This window comes from Brassica rapa, chromosome A06 (assembly GCF_000309985.2).
Source record: "Brassica rapa cultivar Chiifu-401-42 chromosome A06, CAAS_Brap_v3.01, whole genome shotgun sequence".
Taxonomy (NCBI): domain Eukaryota; kingdom Viridiplantae; phylum Streptophyta; class Magnoliopsida; order Brassicales; family Brassicaceae; genus Brassica; species Brassica rapa.
Genome location: NC_024800.2, coordinates 21,064,200 through 21,084,611, shown reverse-complemented (window position 1 = coordinate 21,084,611; position 20,412 = coordinate 21,064,200). Strand labels below are relative to the sequence as shown.

Below are 20,412 nucleotides of genomic sequence, written 5' to 3'. Positions count from 1 at the left end.
AAAAACTCAAAACTTTAACAGAAAATAGATATAAAGTTTAAGTTAAGTTGTGAACAAAAAACGAAGTTTAAGTTAAGTTTTTGTACATAAAGTTATGGTAATTGGATAAAACACTAAAATAATAGGCTTTTCAACATTAAAAATTAAATAAGTAGCGTTAAAAACATGAGGTAGAAAAAAAGTAATTAGCTAAACAGGCTACATGACAAAATGAGTTTTTTACATTTACGCCACGCTAGGACAAACATTTGAGAGAAAAGTGCGATTTCTGCTACAGTAAAGTGCGATTTCTGAGCGACCTCCTGAAACCCTAATCACCGGCCAGTCATCCCCTCGATGATGGAGGATCCTCCACAGGATCCGCCTCCCCTGCCTCGTCTCCCTCCTGATCCGGTCTTCCTTGGACCTGATGCTGGTCTTCGTGGCTCTCTGTTGAGCTCTCCTTCTTCCTCTCCGATGGATTTATCCCCTGCAGTTTCGGTGCTCGACTCAACGGACCCGGATAAGAACTTGGCTTCCAGTGGCCCATCCCCTCCCCTCACGGGGTCTTTCATTTTCGGCTCCTTGAGTCCGAGTGTTCCTCTGCCGTCGGTCCTATCTGATGATACAACTAGGACGGTCCCTGATTTGGCTGAACCCGGGTCCTCGAAAATCCCATCTGCTGCGACTCATCCGACAAGTAGCTCTAATCCTTCAGAGTTTGCTTACAATTGGGCGAGTAACCTAAACTCTGCGTCTAAGTTTCCTCCTCCGTCAGCCACGGTCTCTATGTCTGCAGATGGTAGGCCGAGAGTTAAGATTCCTAATGGGGTTTTCGAGAGAGGAGCAAAGATCCATACTGATTTCATCGTTGGAATCTTCTATGGTAAAGCTCCATCTTATGGGAAGATCTGGGCTGTCTTAAATTATCTATGGGGCAAGGATAGAAGAGTTACCATTCATCATCTAGCCAAAAACGCTTACATCTTCCACATTCCATCTCCCTCCTTGCGCAAACGCATCCTCCAGCACGAACTTTGGCGTGTAGGTGATTCACCATTCTTTGTCACCGAATGGAAAGCAGAATTTAGTCTAAATCCTCCTTCTCTTGACAAAGCTCCCGTATGGGCCAAGATTCAGGGCATCCCTTTTGACCTAATAACTAATGAAGGTTTAAGCTCAATCTGTACGCCTTTAGGACGTGTGGTTGATGCGAAACCTTTCACAAGTATTTCTTCCGCAGAGGTGAAGGTGATTGTTGATCTCACTAAGCCTTTACCAGCAGAAGTTGAGCTGGAATGCGACAACGGTAAAATTCTGGTGTTAGAGATAACCTATCCATGGTTGCCTCCCCTTTGTCCGATTTGTAATGAAATTGGTCACAAAGCTACTCGTTGTCCGGCATCAAGCGCTAAGGAAAAAGCTGAGTTTAAAGGCAAGGGTGTAGCTTCTGATACGGATCCAGCTAAGGAATGGCAAGCGCCAAACAGAAAAAGCAAAGGCAAGAAGTCTAAGAAGAAGCAAGTTGACTCAGATGTTGGTACTAACCCTGCCGGTCCTTCTTCCTCTAAACCTGTATACGTCGAGAAATCGAAGGCCTTTTCTACGCCAGCTCAGGTCGTATCGAGTAACATGTTCCTTCCTCTTCAGGGTGAGGAGCCTGAGAAGGACTCTAAAATTGGCTCGTCTCTGCCACTAAGTTCTGACGGTTCTGATGGTTCTGAGGTCGGGGGTACGTCCGGTGCGTGCTCTACCTCTGAGGGTGGTACTCTTGCCTTGGGTTTCCCTCTTCGCCCTTCTTCAGTCACTGGCTCTACCATCCAACAGAGCCAAAGCAAGCCCCCTTCATCATCTCTGGTATTGAGTACTGGTACAGGGCTTAATTCAACGGTTTTCTTCGGCTCATCTCCTAAATCTTCTGCGGAGAGGAAAAAGAAGAAGCGTAAATATTCATCTCCGGTTCGTCAAGGAACCAGTGGTTTTCTTCCAATTGAATGGAAGAAGGATCACACCCCTTCTAAATAATCCAATGTCGAGTACATTTTTTTGGAACGTGCGCGGACTTACAGATAATACTAAGCATAGCCCGCTTTTTTCTTGGCTCAACAGACGGTCAATTCCTTTTGGGGCGCTTCTTGAAACGCACGTTAGTGAATCTAGCAAGCAACTTATTTTATCTTCTTTGGGCCCTGGGTGGTCACTTTTGGACAACTACCACCACTCTCCGTTAGGGAAGATCTGGTTTATCTTCAGAAACCCGGTTACAGTAAGGCTTCTTTTTGCAGACCTCCAATCTATCACTTGTGAGGTTAATTTGGAGGATGGGAATTCTATTGTCTACACGACTATTTATGCTTCTAATGAGGTCGAGCTTCGAAAAGATCTCTGGATTTCTCTAAGAGACACAAGTGCAGCTTTTGATCTCTCTAACAAGCCTTGGATTGTGGGAGGAGATTTTAATGAAATTCTTCATCCTGACGAAACTTCTAACCTGGGTATTAACACGACAAACCGAGCAATGCGGCTGTTTGGAGAGTGTCTGGGTGATCTAGGTCTTTTTGACCTTCCTTTTACAGGCCCTAAATTCACTTGGACTAATAAGTGTCCTTCAGACCCCATAGGTAAAAAACTTGACAGATGTTTGGTTAATGGGGCATGGATTCTTCGGTTCCCTTCAAGCTATTGCGAGTTTTCTGCTCCAGAATTTTCAGATCATTGTCCTTGTCATATTCAACTGGTCTCTCCGCCTCCGTCTTTCGGCTCGCGGCCATTCAAGTTCTACAACTTATTAACAAAGAACTTACAATTCTTAGAGGTTGTTAAGGGAGCTTGGGATGTGGCGGGGCCTCGGGCTTTCACACTGAGGGATTTCTGTTTTAAACTGAAAAGCATGAAGAGGCCTATGAAGTCTCTGCACCGAGATAATTATAGTGATATTGAGAAGCGAGTGCATCTAGCAGAGGCTAATCTTACTTCTGCTCAGCTCATAGCCCTTGATGATCCTACGCCGATCAACGTGCAGATGGAGGTACTAGCTAAGGACCTTTGGATTTCTCTGCGTCTTGCTGAGGAAAGTTTTTTCAGGCAACGCTCTCGAGTTAAGTGGTTGGGCGAAGGTGATCTCAATACGCCTTTCTATCATAGTATGATGACGATGCGAAATGCTCTGAATGCGGTTAAACAACTTTACCGCGATGATGGGTCTGCTACAAACTCGCTTCAGGAGGTGCACGCTCTTGCAGTGGAGTACTTTGAAGGTATTTTGTGTACAATTCGTGGTATGTTCTGGCCTGGTCTACCAGACTTTCTTGAGGCTATCATCCAGCGTAAATGCTCACCCCAGGACAAGGATGCGTGCCTTCTTCTGTTTGTTCCCGATATGATCTTGTCATGTCTTCAGAAAATGAAAAGTAATAAGACTCCGGGACCTGACGGCTTTCCGGTGGAATTCTTTAGAGCTGCTTGGAGTGTGCTAGGTGAGGAATTTATTTCATCAACGCTTGATTTTTTCAGGACTAGCTTCATGCCCACGTCTTTAAATTCCACGTCCTTGGTTCTTCTTCCCAAGCGGCCTGGGGCCAACACTATTCGAGAGTTTCGACCCATAGCGTGTCTTAACACACAGTACAAGTTGATCTCGAAGCTCATTTCCAACAGGCTAAAGTCCATCCTCCCGTCAATCATCCTCCCTAACCAAACGGCCTTTGTCAAGGATAGGTTGATTCTTGAGAACATTTTGTTGGCCTCAGAGGTTCTAAATGGCTACCATAAAGACTCAGAGGTCCCAAAAATAACATTGAAGGTCGATATAGCGAAAGCTTTCGATTCAGTTCGATGGGATTTTGTGCTAAGTACTCTTCAAGCCTATGACTTACCTCCCATCTTCATCGGATGGGTTAAAGCCTGCATCTGCTCTCCGTCCTTCTCCCTTAGTATTAATGGAGTCACCTCGGGATATTTTAAGGGGAAGACTGGTCTTAGGCAAGGCGATCCGTTGTCTCCAATCCTCTTTGTCATGATGATGAATATTCTTTCGCTAATGTTGAACAGAGCTGCATTGTCAGGCTCTTTTGGATACCACCAGCACTGTGCTGATCAACAACTTACTCACTTGTGCTTTGCTGACGATTTACTCATATTCACCGAGGGCACTGAATCGTCGCTGGAAGGAGTTTTTACCGTTTTATCAGATTTTGAAATGATGTCTGGCCTTGCAGTTAATGTAAGTAAAACGAATATGTTCTCTTCAGGGATTGCAGAAGTTGAGATTCAGCGAATTGCTAGTCGTTTCGGGCTGACTCGTTCTAACTTACCAGTTCGCTATCTTGGAACTCCTCTCTGTACGAAGAAGTTGTCTTTCTCAGACTGTGATCCGCTCTTGTTGCAGATCAAAAAGAAATTGAGTTCCTGGACTACACGATCCCTTTCAATGGCGGGGAGGCTAACCATGCTAACCTCTGTCATCTCGGGCATTATTGGCTATTGGTCAAGCGCTTTTCTCCTTCCAAAGCGGGTAATGAAAGCTATCAACTCTCTTTGCAGTTCATTCCTGTGGCATGGGACTATTGGGATTTCAACAGGTGCAAAAGTTGCTTGGAAGGCTCTTTGTACTCCGAAAACAGAGGGTGGCTTAGGTATTCGAAATATAGAGACATGGAGTGAAACATGTGCCTTGAAGCTAATTTGGATGCTCTTCTTCAGAGCTGGATCTATCTGGGTAGCTTGGATGAGACAGAGATACTTGAACAGAGCCTCTTTTTGGTCACTCAATGAGAAAAATTATACTTATTCCTGGATGTTCAGGAGATTACTCAAGCTACGCCCAAAAGCCTTGGACTTCATCAGAATTTCTATTGGCAGAGGCGATGACACTTATTTCTGGTGGGATCCATGGACTCCCTTTGGCCCTCTTTACAGCTATCTTGGTCAAGATGGACCAACCCTCTTGGGGATCCCACTATTTGCGCTGGTCTCAGATGTTTGGAATGGGAGTTCTTGGTCTTTCTCTGCAGCAAGGTCTAATCGTCAGCTTCAGTTATTGTCTTTTCTTACCACAATCTCCCCAGCTAATGGACCAGATGTTCCTAAATGGATCATCAACGGGAATACTCATAAATCTTTCATATCTCGTTTGGTTTGGGAGGCTATTCGGCCGCATCTTCCTGTAAAAGCTTGGGCTCCCCTCCTCTGGCACAAAGGACTCATCCCACGCCATGCAACAACTACTTGGCTCTTCATTCTTGATAGGAATCCTACATTAGACCGTCTCCTTTCTTGGGGTCTAGATGTTGATACTATATGCCTCCTATGCGGTAATGCTGATGAATCAAGGAATCATTTATTCTTTGAGTGTCCATATTCGGTGGAAGTTTGGTCATCTATCTGTGCTCGTCTCAATTTTACCTCTCCTCCAACCTCATGGAATGCGACTATGGCGTGGTTACCGAATGCTTCTTCAGATCGTTCTATCAAAATTGCTCTACTACAAGCTTGGCAAGCAAACTGTTTACAGCTTATGGCAAGAGCGTAACATCAGATTCCATTCAGGTCTAACGATTCCATCCTCTGTCTTGGGTAGGAACATCCATCGCATGGTCTCAGACAAGTGCATGGCAATGGTCGCTCTTGGTCAAACATTAGGAACTCCCCTCCTGCGCATTTGGAAGCCTCCATGATGCTAACCGGGTCTCATTTAACTTGTTTCTGTTTGTAAAATACAATCAACTCTTTATGTTGCTTGCTTCTTCTATTTAAATTAATGAAAACCCTTTAACAAAAAAAAAAAAAACATTTAAACGTGACAGATCATTTTTGTGGCTACCTTTGTCTTTAGAAATCGCATTTACTTTTGTCATTTGCATCTCAAGTTACGTATGAGCACGTGGATCTGCATGTGCCCAAGTTGTCTTCACTCATTAAAATCCAAAAATAGAAATAACAAATTTATTTTCCTTATATATAGATTTACCGCTCCGACTTCATATAAATATATAATCATTTATATCATAAAGTGCCAAATAAATTGATTGTTTAAAACTTCTTTTGTTTTCACCAGAAGTGTCATAATATTTTCACAAATCTTAAAAAGACCATTCAATTTTTTATATTTTATCTCTAACTGATTTATTCTTTTATTTTATTTGTAATTAAAGATTAAAAAATATTAATGGTAAAATTTCATTACAACTATATTTAAAAACAAATAATACTGACATTTTAAATTAAAAATTAATATATAATAGAGAAAATATTTGTAGATTTTTTTCTGGAAAATATACATTTCTCAATAAACATAATTTAATTAAAAAACCCAGATTTATTTTATATAAAATCAGAAATAGAGTTAAAATTGATAATATATGAAGTAGAAAAAATAATTTATTATCTACGAAGAGAGAAACACCTGAAAACTTTAATAATTAAATTCATTAAAATTTGAGTGATTGTGATTTTTTTTTCCTTTGAGATCTGAAGTAAGTTTTTTTCCAGTACAGTACAATGTTAAATTTCATAAACAAGATTTGACCTATTTTTATTCAGGGTCTAATAAATACCATTTTTTATCCATAGCTAGTATCACAAATATATATTACTCAAACTAAAAATACCAGTTAAAGCGGTTCTAAATACTTCCTCTATTTTAATTTATTTGATGTTTAAGGAAAAATTTTGTCGCAAAAAACTGATGTTTTTACTATTTTAGATAAAAAAAACTTAACAATGTGATATTTATAACCAATTGCATAATACTGCATTTTTATTGGTGAAATTAATTCTGAGTAATAATATTTTTATGTAACCAAGACAAATTTTATAAAAGTTGATATTTTTTATTCTCTGCATTAACTTAAACATCAAATCATTAGAGTAGTTAACAAACCCACCAAAAGTCTTGAATAAGATTTTGGATGGATTTCTATGAGAAAGATGGAACTGGGAGAAGAAAATGTCTTAAAACAAAAGAAACATAAAACCCATTTTATTAAATTAGTTTCTTCGGTTAACAAACCCACTAAAATTTGTCTTGAATAAAAAGAAAACGTTTAAAAACAAAAGAGAGCCATCAGTTTTATTAAATTCGACTCTCAGCTACAAATCCCAATAAATAGTCATAGGTTCAACAAACACTCACGATGATTCAACTACCACATATCTATATATATAAAGTTGAATTGTGATCAAAGCACAGCCCTCCACGACAGCAAAACATGTTGGGGCATTCTTCAACACGTGTCAGCTTCGGAGTGGATCGGTGCAGCACACGCTCCCTCTTCCTTCTCGCGCGCGTCGTGTGATGTGTATGCTCTTTCCGTGGTCGCGCGTCCCGGATAGGCAGAGTATCTGGGCTTCTGGTTAATTTTGTTTGGGCTCAATAGAAAGTGTAGTAGGATAAAGACGAGTTCGAATCACGTGGGCTTTGAAATTGTTTGTCTGTGTTGCGACAAAACCGTTCTTATGGGCTTCTGGTTAAAAAAGGCCCATTAGTTTTAGGGTAAGTTGCCTCTGCGTCCTTCTTCTTCTCCCGTGCCTCCATCCTGCAAGAGAAACCATTGAAACCATGAAGCCAAAACGTCCCTGAATCTTAACTCTTACATTTAATCTAAGTTTTCCATTCAATAACCCACTCTTCCTTCATAATGATTTCGATCTATCTCTTCGTTCACTCTCAAACCGCCTCAAACTCCATCTATAAATATAGGCCCTCGCTTTCCCTTCATCTCACAACTGAAACGATTTGCTCAAACATACGATCTCCTAGAAGCAATATTCTCAGATGGCGAATTCATACACTCTGCTTGCGAATTTGAGAGCCGGTCGATGCTCTAATACTGCTGAGGTCCGCTTGCTGAGGTTCTGGGAGGCCAGGAATATCAACAAAGGAGGGGAGCTGATGAGTATTGAGCTGCTGCTCATCGATGAGGCTGTAAGTGTTCTTCCCCGAATTTATATGTTAAAGATCCAGAGTTTTTATTTTTTATTTTTTTAACTGCATTCCATGATATCGCGTCGGTCTGTTTGGAAAAAAATTAATTGATTCAGCCTTAATTTTAACTTTGATTTAAATTGTTTCCTGAGGGCAGAAACCTTAATTAACTTCCATCAAAAAAAAATTTTAATTGATTCAGCCAAAATTTAAAATTAAAATGTTTCTTGAGGCCATAAACATGATTCACTTCCGATATAATTTTAATTCAGAATTTTAAGAAATTTTCACGATTTGCTCTTTTGACATTTAAGGTTTTTGATTAACTGATGTTTCTCTCCTTTGATATGAACAGGATACCCTGGTTCAAGGGTGTGTTTCTGCTGTTCACCAACGTAAGTTCAGGGAACGCCTTGCTGAAGGATCGGTTTATACTCTCAGCGGGTTTGACGTTACACGCAGCAAGCCGAAATTCAAGTTGAGTGATGGCCCTGTCTCCATCCGTTTCAATGAAGGAACTGAATTTGAAAAGCTTGCTGCCACTGCTAGAACCATACCTACAGAACATTTCCGGTTCCGAACACATGAACAGATTCTTGAGTTAGCAAACACCTCCAGACAGCTCCCAGGTATTTCTTTCCTATTTATAAGACTTTTTCAATGATTTCACACGGTAACGTGATCATACTTTAATATCTCAGATGTTATTGGGGAGGTTCGTGCAATTAGGAGCACCATCACGGACCGTTTACCCGGAGCACAACGCGTGATGCTTACTCTTCGTGTGGAAAGGTATTCTGTGTGTTATTGTAAATGTTTGTTATGATCGTTTTGCACTATCTACAATGTCTAACAATGTTCTTCATATTATTTGCAGTGATGTCAATGTTTGTGTAAGTCTTTTTGATTCCTTAGCTGTTGCGTTCCACACCAAGTTGGATGGTTACGGGCGGGAGCCACGGATTGTCATCATCACCGGAATCAACCCTAAAATAGTTTTGGGTAAAAGAGCATTCCATTTAAAGTAGTGTCATTTGTCATAGTGGTTTGTGTTCTCTTAGATAACTCCACCTTACTGTTGGCAGGCAAGTTATACTTGAATGGAACATCCGCTTCAAGGATTTTCTTTGACTCTGAGACCTCAGCTGGAAAGGATCGGCTTGAAAGGCAAGACATTTTCTTAATAATCTACAGTAGATATTTTGGTTCCCTGTATTCTATTCCTTTTGATGCCTTTTCAGTATTATCTTCTTACAGACTACCAGGTGGAGGAGCAGACGAGCCAGGGTCTTCGTCAAAGGTGGTTCATGCACAAAAGATCGAGCCTCTCACCCTCGCTGAGCTTAACGAGTTTGTTCTTTCTGCTGAACCTCAGGTACAAACTGATACATTAGAAGTTACTTCCTTTTTAGAGTTGTCTAATTAATTTTTTTTTTTTAAAACAGATCATCGAATTCCTTTGCACGGCTAAAGTAATTGGGATTCAGCTTGACGGTGGTTGGTGCTATATTGGCTGTTCTCTATGTTCGAAGAAACTCGTCCGTGAAGAATCTTCATTCACCTGTCCCTCATGCAATGAAACCAATGCTGTTGCTGAACTTAAGTAATTTTTCTCCCTTTTAAGTTTGTTGTGTCATTGAACCAAATAATGAAATTCATTTATATCCGACAGGTATCGGGTAGTATTTTCTGTTTCAGACCCGACTGGCACATCGTCTTTCCTTGGATTTGATAAAGAAGTTGCTAAGCTGACTAATGTGCTAGCTTCCGAAGCTGCGCAGATTGTGGTAAGTCTTTTAATAAGCCCAGCGTTTATGATTGCTTGTGAAATTCAATACATTCGTAATGTTTTTACTACTTTGGCAGGGGATTGGTCTTAGTGCTCATGTTGACACTGAGCTTCCTCGAACTCTCGCTGGCATTGTTGGTAACACCTACACTTTCCAGCTCAAGCTAACAGACTTCAACTTCACTGCAAACCACCAGACCTTCACCATCTCACGCATGTTTGCTGCACCAGAGATAGCTCCCATCCCAAGCTTTGCTGTGAGTGATTTTCCCTTCCCCTTATCAAAAGTTTTCTGATGTTATCTATATTAAAGAAGCGGCATTCCTATGTTGGTTTCAGGAGGCTGAGGAAGACCCTCAACCGGCAGTCTCTCAGACTGTGACACGAGAATCTGCAGCCAATAGTGCAATTGGCAACCGTGAGGCAGCAGAAAAGGAACAGTTTGGTAGGGAAGAGAGCGCACGTAAGAAGGTACGTGTGGACTGAGGCCTTTTCCTATAGCTTGCCAACCACGTTTCTATTTTCCAGTTTGCTTTTTCCAGTTTGAACTTTTTTTTTTTTCCTTTATTATGGAAGACAATTTCTCAGTGGTTGTTCGTAATCATTTTTATCTATGCAAATCTTTTTCACCATAACAATTTGCATGGCCTTTCTTTAAGTTGAAGCTTTTTCCTCTTCTTATGAGTTACTGTGGAGTAATGAGTCCATATATAGCATCGTCAAAAAAATATTATCTGGTCGTCGAGAGACTTATTTCAAGTCAAATATTAGATTTAGAACCAAAATTGAAAGTGTTTTTTTAAACGTCAAGTTAAACCGAAATTGATCCCCAAAAAAATAAAAATCATTAACCGATTGGTACCTCCAACACACTAAAAATAAGGAAAATTTAAACTCATTTATGCATTTTATTCATTGCATCACGTACGCATATACATATATATATATGACAAAAATGTGCATTTACAAACTTTTTTGGCGCTGGAAATGGAAAAACTTGGTGGAAGTAGATATATTTAGGATATAAATTTGAAATGCTCAGACTATGAATAAATTGATAAAACGTTCAATAGCAAACAAAAGATGTAGACTGATTTGTAGTGATCGCAGTCTAAATTTGAAATTCTCAGACTATGAATAAATTGACAAAACGTTCAATAGCAAACAAAAGAAGTAGACTGATTTGTAGTGATAGCAGTCGACACAGGCACAGTATGCTTAGATCTATTTCTCAGGCGTCGATGACTCTTTCCAGCAACTTTAATATAACTGCAACATATTCATTGTGTCTATCCACCTCCCATATTAGTCTTTACACATACGCTCAAACTGAAACCACGCAGCCGTTACTCATAGACCCCTTCGTTTTTACTTTACGAATGTAATTGTGACCATCATTCTGGCTCTCTATCATCTGGACTTCGAGAAATGGTGAAGACTCCAGAAGAACTTGCACGCAAAGCAAGTGAAGTTAGTTCACGGAGAAGACATGTATTATCTACAATATCCACAGCAGAGTCATCCTCTGCAACAAAGAGAAGCCGAAAAAAGAAAAATGGTTAGTCGTAGCTATGCCATCATTTTCCATATCTTCCAATGCTTTTACTACAAACTGACCTGTACTCTAACTTCCACCAGTATCGGATCAGCGCCGTCCTTGGCTACAATCTCAATATATTCCTATCGCACCTGCCAGCATGCTCAGCTTCAGATCAGACGTTCATCTATCGACTGGTAAACAACGATCTGCTGCGATGCTTTTTAAGAAGGACACGAACATTTGAAACTCAGTTTCCAAGTTTTTATCTTTCCCCAGTGAATAATGCGAGGCTAGCTCGACAGAACCGACGATTACTTATGCGAAGCAAACGGAATGCAAACTTACCGGCGCAAGACATACAGCCTAGACAAGCAACTATACTTCCTGATCAGGTTGACGATATTGACGTTGATTCCCCTGAACAAGGTATAAACTGACTAGCTCATCGATTGGCTAAACGCGTTCTTGTAATAATCCTAGCTTAATGAACTTGCGTTTCAGTTACCGCAAGGGCAAGTAGAGCCTTGCGAATAAAGAAACAGAAATCTAAAAGAATAGCCACTCGGGGTAAGAGTAAGATATCTCACAAATCTATACACATTATACAAGTTTACAGATAATTAAAACAGCTTACCCTCTTTTAAACAGATATTGCATCTACAAGTGGAAGCCGTCCAGGTATGAGTTGTACCTCTAATGTTCATGAGCCATCCACTTTCTGTTCCCATTAAAACTAATGTTTTTAAAACAAAAAAAATCTGCAGTTAGGTATCGACGCCCAGTTGTTAACAAGTGGGACTTAGTGAATTGCCCGAATTGTCAGGCCATTGTTTGGATTGCGGAAGCTGTTGTTCAAGAGACAGAGAAATCCCCCAGAATGTTCAGCATCTGTTGTCAGCAGGGCCGTGTTAAGCTACCTCCTAGGCGTCAACCACCCTCTCCGCTGAAAGAACTTCTAGACAAATCAAACTTCAAGTCGATAATCCGGATTGCCAATGGGATGCTAGCTTTCACATCGATGGGTGGACAGATTGATAACTCTGTAACTAACTCTTCTGGACCGTATGCATTTAGACTCCATGGTCAAACCCACCACAAGATAGGATCTCTGCTCCCCCCTGACGGTAGATTTCCACAGTATCTCCAGCTCTATATAGTTGACACCGACAATGAAGTGGCAAATAGAAAAAAGGCATTCTCAAAAGGTACCTCAGCTTTAGAAATTGACGACAGCTTGGTTGCTGACCTGATCAAGATGCTGGATGAAAACAATCACCTTGCAAAAACTTTTAGACATGCTCGAGATCGAGTCCTATCTGGTGGAACAGTAGAATTCACCGTGAGATTAGTGAACCAGAAGCATCGCTGAAGACAGTATGACCTGCCTACTGCAAGTGAAATAGGTGGTCTTTTAGTTGGTGATTTCACAGCTGAATCAGCAGGAAAAGATATTGTCCTTGAGTACAAGACATCTAAGCTGCAAAGGATAAGCGATCTACATCCTCTATACATGAGTCTTCAGTATCCGTTGCTTTTTCCGTACGGAGAATACGGGTACGACGAGAGGATTCCGTATCAACACACAGAGAACTCCAAAATAAAGAGAGAGTACATGACCATGAGAGAGTACTTTGCCCACCAGATCCAGACAAGGCCATCAGAGGGCATGACTATTATCAAGTCAGGGAGATTGTTTCATCAGTATATTGTAGACGTTTACACCGCAACTGAGCAGGAGAGGTTGAGGTTCATCAGACTTAACCAGAAACAGCTAAGGGCTGAGTTATATACAAACGTTTGTGATGCATTGGAGAGTGGAGACACAGACGCTAGAAAAGTTGGCAGAAAAGTCATATTACCTTCTTCTTTCACCGGAAGCCCTCGATATATGTCTGAGAAATATCAGGATGCCATGGCCATTTGTCGCTGGTATGGTAATCCTAATGCGTTCATCACATTCACGGCAAACCCAAATTGGGTTGAAGTGAAAAACCACTTGGAAGTCTACGGAGGTGATTCACCAAACAACAGACCAGACCTCGAATCTAGAGTTTTTAAACTCAAGTTGGAGGAGATGATGTCAGACTTCAAGAAAGGCGTCTTCTTCCCTAAACTAGCCGCAGGTTTGAAACTAAAACTTAGTGTAGTCAATAAATTCACGAATACTAAAAAAAATTCCCATGTTATCTTATATAAATAACAACTTTTAATAAAAAAACATAATATTTTTTTGTTTAAGAAAAAAAAAACATAATATATACCTTTTAAAAATCGGAGTTTATAAACAATGATATTTGGTAGTTAATATATAAGAAGTTAGCATATGAAAAGTGTCAGAATTATACTATACTCAGATTACGTTTTTTGCAAAAAAAAATGCCATAATAGTTAATATATTTGGTACACAGAGAAACATGTCTACATTTAAATAGTAAAAATAACTATTAACATTTATATGTAGCCTACCTGACGTAAATGATTTTTTTGGCCTGAATGGATGACCTATTAATAATTCATCATTCGTTAAATGTCTAACGTCTTCTCTTTATTAAACATGATAGTCGTCTACACGGTTGAGTTTCAGAAACGTGGCCTCCCACACGCGCATATTCTTCTCTGGTTTGAAGGTTTGAAAGGAGAAGCAACAGCTGAGATCATTGATAGATACATATCAGCAGAACTACCGGACAAGGAAGCAGACCCGGAGGGTTTTGAGTTGGTTGAGCGACACATGATCCACGGTCCTTGTGGAAAACAACGACCTTTGTCACCATGCATGGAGAAAGGAGAATGCACAAAGAAATACCCCAAACCATACTCCAACAACACAACCATTGACAAGTCTGGTTTTGTTGTTTACAAACGTCAGGTCAATACAAGAGCATCAGTTTTAAAAGGCGCTATTGATTTAGATAACCGTAACGTCGTCCCTCATAACCTTTCTCTCCTTAAGAAATACAAAGCACACATCAATGTTGAGTGGTGCTGCAAAACAAGTGCAATCAAATATCTCTTCAAGTACATAACTAAAGGGGTGGATCGAGCACTGGCTCTGCTTGAGCAGTCTGGTTGTAAAGACAAAGCAACGCTTGATAGGAAAAGAGAACATCTCGAACTGGACGAGATAGATAGATTTTTAGAATGTCGTTACATTTCAGCTTGTGAAGCATCTTGGAGGCTCTTTTCTTTCCACATTCATCACAACCAGCCTTCCGTGATGAAGTTGAAAATCCATCTCCCAGGCAAGCAGAGGCTGCTATACGATCAGAATAAGAGCTTGGAGGAAGTCCTTTCAAAAGAGGATATCGACAAGACAATGCTGACTGCGTATTTTGTGGCAAACGAAAAATACGAAGAAGCCAGAGAGCTCACTTATGTTCAGTTCCCTTCTCGGTTTGTCTACCACACTGACGATAAAACTTGGACACCAAGAAAGCATGGAACATCTATAGGCAGGCTTCCGTACATACATCCAACTGCAGGAGATGACTATTATCTGAGAATCCTTCTCAACGTCGTGAAAGGCTCCACGAGCTTTGAGCATCTCTGTACCGTGGGCGGTACAACGTTTACGGAGTTCCGCGATGCTTGCTATGCACGTGGGTTACTAGACGACGATAAGGAATGGCATGATGCAATTGTTGAGCCTTCCTACTGGGCTACTGGACGTCAACTTAGGAGGTTATTTGTCCTCATATTAATCTACTGTGAAGTTGCAAACCCCCTGAAGCTTTGGGATCATACCTGGAAGATATTGGCAGAAGATATATTGTACATGAAGCAGCGAGAATTTAACTTCCCTGGCTTAATTCTTCCGGATCTACAGCTGCAACAATATACTTTGATAGAAATCGAGCGACTCCTCAAAGAAAATGACAAATCCTTAAATGATTTCAAAGGGATGCCAAAGCCAAACGAGAGTGTGCTTAGAGAAATCTCAAACACTGTCTTGCGTCAGGAACTGAATTATGATACGGCGAAAGAAGCAAGTGAGCACGAAAAACTGTTTGCCACTATGAATGAGGATCAACAAAAAGTTTACAATGCCGTCGTTGACTCGGTTGACAATCAATCCGGGCAACTGTTCTTTGTCTACGGTGCAGGAGGGACTGGGAAAACGTTCTTATACAGAACAATTATAGCAAAGCTGAGATCAGTCGGAAAAGTCGTCATCCCAGTCGCTTCAGCAGGAATTGCAGCTCTGCTGCTACCAGGAGGGAGGACAGCTCACTCCCGCTTCAAACTTCCCGTCAATTTAACTGATGAGACAGTTTGTGAGATTACAGCAGGATCTATGTTGGCTACTCTGATTGCAAAAACTGATTTGATCATATGGGACGAAGCTCCAATGGCTCACCGTCAAGCGTTTGAAACTCTGGATCGCACGCTAAGGGACTTACAATCTCTGCATAATCCAGAAGCAGCTAATAAACCTTTCGGAGGGAAAACAGTGATACTTGGTGGTGATTTCAGGCAAATTTTACCTGTCGTTGCTCATGGAAGTAGACAAGACACCGTGAAGGCATCTATTAGCAAGTCCTACCTCTGGCCATATGCACAGGTTTACACGCTAAACACCAACATGAGACTCAGTCAAGCAGACAGAGAATTTGCAGAGTGGATTCTCGAGGTGGGCAATGGTACGGCGGCAACTGTGGCGACAGATGAAGTAAGTTATGATGGTGGAGAGCAGGTTCTAATTAAAGATAAATTCATGCTGCCGAGGTCAGATAATCCTCATCTAACTGTATCAGACGCTGCTTACCCTGACTTTGTTAAAAACCATCTTACCCGTGCTTACTTGACAGAAAGAGCTATCTTAGCTCCAACAAACGCAAGTGCCCACGAAATTAACTCTTATCTACTGTCTAAAGTGCCTTCTGCAGAAAAAGAATTTCTAAGTTCAGACAGTATTGCCTTTGAGAGTACACCCGAGGATGACTGGACAAATAACTACCCCCAGGAGTACTTAAACTCACTAGACTTCCCAGGTCTGCCACCTCACAAACTATGTCTGAAAGTCGGTGCTCCAGTCATGATGCTTCGCAACCTCAACCAAAAAAATGGGTTATGCAATGGAACCCGGATGATGATCTCACGCCTTGGCCACAGGGTTTTGGAGGCTGAGCTCTTAACCGGTACTCATGTCGGGGAAAGTGTCTTGATTCCAAGGATTCAGCTTTCACCAACCGATACTATACATCCATTCACGTTTCGCAGGCGGCAGTATCCAATCAGATTGTGTTATGCCATGACAATAAATAAAAGCCAAGGCCAGAGTCTGAAACAGGTAGCCCTCTATCTCCCAAGACCCGTTTTCAGTCATGGGCAATTGTACGTCGCTCTCTCTCGAGTCACAACTCCGGAAGGTCTACGAATTCTAGACGATACAGAAGGTGCAACTAGAACAGATGCTGTGACTAACATTGTTTACAAAGAAATTTTCAACAATCTCTTGACAAGTAAGTACATGCTAGCCTGATTTCGTAAAATAAGCTAACCAGAATTAACATTACATATAACCCTGATCTTCCATGCTTTCCTGCAGGCAACAGGTGCGCAGCTATTCCAGTTACCTACAACCCCAAAGACGGTCACAGTCGTCTTCGTGAGATGGAGTTGGGATAAAAATAAAGTCTCTTTTAGTCACCATCCCAGAGCGTTCAAATCTTTCTCATAGCTTCGTTCGCGAACTTATGTATCCTCTCACTCTTTGAGCAGTTTGGTTTAGTTCCTGGATTGAATCGGAGTCTCAAAAACTTATTTTTCTGTCCTTCAGACAGATAGCTGATTCCAGCTCCGTAGAATCTTCTCTGGTTTTTTCTTTGCTAGGCGTTCGTTGAGTTTTGAGGTCCGTAGATGCCTTGACAAACACGCACCTTGGATAATAGTTTAAAAAATATAAGAAAAAAAGATGAACAACTAAAAGGAATAGAAAATGATTGTTTCTTCAAAACTGCCATATTTCTACACCCATATGGATAATGGCTTCTTCGACATAAAAATATAATTTAATGGTTATGTACAAGTTAAAAGGAACACGAGAAGAAGACAAACATATAACAAGAACATAACCAATAAACATGATTATGTACTATGACTCAGCTATACAAATACTGTCTCCTTCGATTAAAAAAAAATTAGCGGTTTTCCAAATTGTTTACTAAAAGAAACAAAACCCACTGGTATCGAAATTCCAACTCATGTCTACGTTAATCTGTCCAATAAAGAAAACACCTAAAGCCTCGATCAGGAAGTTAAAACGAGTGTTACAGAATTACTATCTGATAAATTGTGTATGAACTCCAATGTCATTAAATATTTTAAATTATAATTTACAGAAGTCTTCTTATCATTTTAGATTGTTTAACTAGAGTTTCTTAGTTTAAAATTTAAAAATAAAAAAATTACTATTTAATAAAATGTTTTGAAAACTAATGTTATTGAGAATAGTTAAAATTATAATTTTAAGGTGACTTCTAATCTTTTTACAATGTTTAGGTAAAGTTTCTTATTTTAAATCTCATAAATTTTATATGTGATTTTAGAATGGTCTAACGAAAATCATCATTAAAACTCAATTGATCTAAAATCATTAAATTTACTAAAAATCAATTACCAGTGAATGCATGAATGATTACGATTATAGAAGACTTATGAAGTGAATGCATGAATGATTAGCACGATCAGCATTGCCTATCTTCCTCACAGAAGTTCGATAATCTAAATGCCTCATTGATCTTCCCATCAATATGTACAAAAAAAACGCTGAGAGGAGTAAAGATGGTTATTGAGATATACATTTCCGTGGAATATTTATTTTAAATTAAATTTATCAGCTCTTTCAAAAAGTTCAGTTTAAGAGCTCAACCCCTATACCATAACTTAGTAAAACGAAATTGAAAATAAAGAAAACCGCATCGATACAACACCAGATATTACACTGAGATACGAACCATGCGCTCATATATCGACTCCAAAATATAAACACTTCAAAACACTATACCATTTTAAACACTTTTTAAAATGCAATATCTTCCAACAACACCCCATTACATCACTCCTAACAACTAAATACCAAAACACAAGATTTTGAAAAACTGGATCAAATAAAATATCCGACCCCGGCGCGTAGCGCCGGAACACCCCTAGTACTATATAAAATCTACTCCTTATGTATCTAGCAAATACTCCTATACAAGCAGCATACATCCAATCACATTACCCAAAAAAGCAGAACCAAGGAAAATAAGAAACAACATTCGGATTCTACTGAAAATAGCAATGTTTCTGAATCTGCACTATTTTTACCTCTTTTAGGTAAAAGAGTTGATATGAACCTACACAACTTTGTCTTCTGCTTCACACACATTCCTGTGACTTTTAGATCGTAACACTTCCATTGTAGTCCTGCTATGATCTCACCTGACCCACACCACCATTAGAACCTCCCGTCCGAGCCAGGGAATTTGTGATGATTCCGTTTTCTTGATCCTTAGAGGCACACATGCTCAAAGGTAACTTCTTTAGCTTCACTCTTCCTCTTCTTTTCCCCAATGTTCTACTCTCCTCCCCTGTTTTCTCCTTCCCATTAACTCTTGTTCTGTCTACTTCATCATCCGTGGAGGTGTCTGAATCCACAACACCAGCAACATCATTCCCATCGTACATAGTACTACTACTAGTCACTGCGCTATTCTCATACGTAGCTACACTCTTTAGCTTCTTGTTTCTATGCCCGGTCAATACTCTAGGGGAGTTGTTTATAGCTCGGTTCAACCTACGCGCTAAATCCTCATCTTTCGAATACATAACATGAACGGGGACATGTTTCTTCTGCTTGTTCTTCCTCTCCTTCACCGTCTCAGCCGGAAAAGAAGCGAACAGTTCCAACGCGCTCTTGGCTGCAGCTACGGCCTTTGAAGCAATGATGGCTTTCTCATTAGCGGCGGCTCTCGCCGCCTTTGCGATCTTTACTGCTAAAGCAGCGGTTGCTTTTAACTCCTCCGGAGACCGAATCTGGCCGTCGTTGAGTTGGGAAGTCAACAGATTGTCGAGATGGGTGTGCACAACGGTGGAAGCAGAGGAGGAGCCGTTCGAATATGAAGTAGAAGAGGAGGAAGATCCATTGGAGTTCTGTTTCTTGAATCCGGCGAGTAATCGCTTCCGTGGAGGTAGAAGCAAATCGGAATCAAGCTGATTCATTGTCGCCATTTTTTTTTCTTCAGACAAATCTCTCTACCGACCAGCTTAAACCCAGAACCGATGAACAATACAGGTCATAAAAATCAAGATCAGAGTTCAGCAAACAAAAACGAATCCAGAGCATCTTGTTATCCAGGGAATCCTCAAAACAAATGATCCAAATTAAACAGACAACAACAACAACAAAACAGAATCTCGATCATATGACACTCGATCAAAGATCATTTCTTAAATATGAAATAATTACAAAGAGTGGCAGATGAACAAGCGGTTCTGCGTACCTGAAACCTTCTTTAATTTCCCCGTTACTACAAGATGAATTCACGCGGCTTTTGAAGTTGCTTTTATCATCTATGTTAATGGAAGCAACAGAGAGAAGAAAGAAGGAGATTAGGGTTTTCAGAGGAGAATATAGATAGATGGAGGAGGAAGGAGATTGTTTGTGTCCAATCTCTGATCCATTTTCGTTTTTATATGTAAACCCTACCGATCGATTTTTAATTCTTTTCTTTGGCTTACGTTTATTTATTTATTTTACATTTACCACTCTCTCTCTCTCTCTCTCCATGACAAACGTGCAACAGAAAAATTTTAACCAGTCTTTCCCGTTTTATTACATTCCGACCAACTATATTAACGGCCGTCTAAATTTTCTAACGGAGCTACATAATTGGCATTCAACTATATCTGTTCTGGTCAGGTTTTTCGAATGTTCGGTACCATACTTTTAAGTTTCGTTCGTGTCGATACTTAAAATGTTTAGCAAAAAAAAAAAAGTAAATAGAATGTTCCATTCTGGTGGAATTTAGTTTATTCCTAGCTCGGATTAGATTTTACCAACTATCTGTAATTACAAAAAAAAACTAAAAACATATAAAAAATGTATAAAATATTTTTAAATATATTAATTACTCGAAACCCGAAAACTACACCATCTATACATAATTTGGTTGTTCAATCTAATATTAGGCAACA

General features: G+C 40.1%; 4 protein-coding genes across 6 annotated transcripts; 3 read left to right on the top strand and 1 right to left on the bottom strand.

Moving 5' to 3' along the window:
* The first annotated feature begins 339 nt into the window (after window positions 1-339).
* On the top strand, window positions 340-5,509 carry LOC103874174. The gene is made up of 2 exons (XM_033273551.1): window positions 340-1,957; window positions 2,049-5,509. The coding sequence occupies exons 1-2, from the start codon at window positions 340-342 to the stop codon at window positions 5,507-5,509; spliced, it is 5,079 nt and encodes a 1,692-aa protein (XP_033129442.1).
* A 1,510-nt stretch (window positions 5,510-7,019) lies between these two features.
* Window positions 7,020-19,940, bottom strand: LOC103874119. Of its 2 annotated transcripts, XR_004448611.1 has the most exons (4): window positions 19,719-19,940; window positions 18,464-19,481; window positions 18,386-18,403; window positions 7,020-7,132 (listed from the first exon to the last, which is right to left on the bottom strand). XR_004448611.1 is itself a non-coding variant. In XM_009152538.3 (2 exons), exon 2 carries the CDS (start codon window positions 19,444-19,446, stop codon window positions 18,646-18,648), a length of 801 nt encoding a protein of 266 aa, XP_009150786.1. In that variant the 5' UTR covers window positions 19,447-19,481; window positions 19,719-19,940; the 3' UTR covers window positions 18,385-18,645. The 2 variants fall into 2 exon arrangements, 1 of the variants encoding a protein (XP_009150786.1); XM_009152538.3 differs by lacking the exon at window positions 7,020-7,132 and having other exon boundaries at window positions 18,385-19,481.
* Window positions 7,155-10,324, top strand: LOC103874121 (replication protein A 70 kDa DNA-binding subunit B-like). 2 transcript variants are annotated; one of them, XM_009152540.3, is made up of 10 exons: window positions 7,159-7,903; window positions 8,259-8,532; window positions 8,605-8,695; window positions 8,781-8,905; window positions 8,989-9,070; window positions 9,161-9,278; window positions 9,349-9,506; window positions 9,576-9,690; window positions 9,770-9,949; window positions 10,032-10,324. In XM_009152540.3, exons 1-10 carry the CDS (start codon window positions 7,754-7,756, stop codon window positions 10,176-10,178), a joined length of 1,440 nt encoding a protein of 479 aa, XP_009150788.1. In that variant the 5' UTR covers window positions 7,159-7,753; the 3' UTR covers window positions 10,179-10,324. The 2 variants fall into 2 exon arrangements, with proteins under 2 accessions (XP_033129515.1, XP_009150788.1); XM_033273624.1 differs by having other exon boundaries at window positions 7,155-7,903; window positions 8,989-9,278.
* Window positions 11,121-16,860, top strand: LOC103874120. Its single transcript, XM_009152539.3, has 9 exons — window positions 11,121-11,250; window positions 11,331-11,426; window positions 11,509-11,658; window positions 11,734-11,799; window positions 11,881-11,910; window positions 11,997-12,437; window positions 12,663-13,355; window positions 13,794-16,694; window positions 16,781-16,860. The coding sequence occupies exons 1-9, from the start codon at window positions 11,121-11,123 to the stop codon at window positions 16,858-16,860; spliced, it is 4,587 nt and encodes a 1,528-aa protein (XP_009150787.2).
* Window positions 19,941-20,412: the final 472 nt, after the last annotated feature.

Excerpts from the sequence above, each read along its gene's own strand:
- LOC103874174 (XM_033273551.1), top strand. The coding sequence starts at position 340 with ATGGAGGATCCTCCACAGGATCCGCCTCCCCTGCCTCGTCTCCCTCCT. Across the intron at positions 1,958-2,048 it reads GGTTCGTCAAGGAACCAGTG|ATAATACTAAGCATAGCCCG; the intron begins GTTTTCTTCCAA and ends GCGGACTTACAG.
- LOC103874120 (XM_009152539.3), top strand. The coding sequence starts at position 11,121 with ATGGTGAAGACTCCAGAAGAACTTGCACGCAAAGCAAGTGAAGTTAGT. Across the intron at positions 11,659-11,733 it reads CGTTGATTCCCCTGAACAAG|TTACCGCAAGGGCAAGTAGA; the intron begins GTATAAACTGAC and ends CTTGCGTTTCAG. Across the intron at positions 12,438-12,662 it reads AAAAAAGGCATTCTCAAAAG|CTGAATCAGCAGGAAAAGAT; the intron begins GTACCTCAGCTT and ends GTGATTTCACAG.
- LOC103874119 (XM_009152538.3), bottom strand. The coding sequence starts at position 19,446 with ATGGCGACAATGAATCAGCTTGATTCCGATTTGCTTCTACCTCCACGG.
- LOC103874121 (XM_033273624.1), top strand. The coding sequence starts at position 7,754 with ATGGCGAATTCATACACTCTGCTTGCGAATTTGAGAGCCGGTCGATGC. Across the intron at positions 8,533-8,604 it reads CACCTCCAGACAGCTCCCAG|ATGTTATTGGGGAGGTTCGT; the intron begins GTATTTCTTTCC and ends TTAATATCTCAG. Across the intron at positions 9,691-9,769 it reads CCGAAGCTGCGCAGATTGTG|GGGATTGGTCTTAGTGCTCA; the intron begins GTAAGTCTTTTA and ends CTACTTTGGCAG.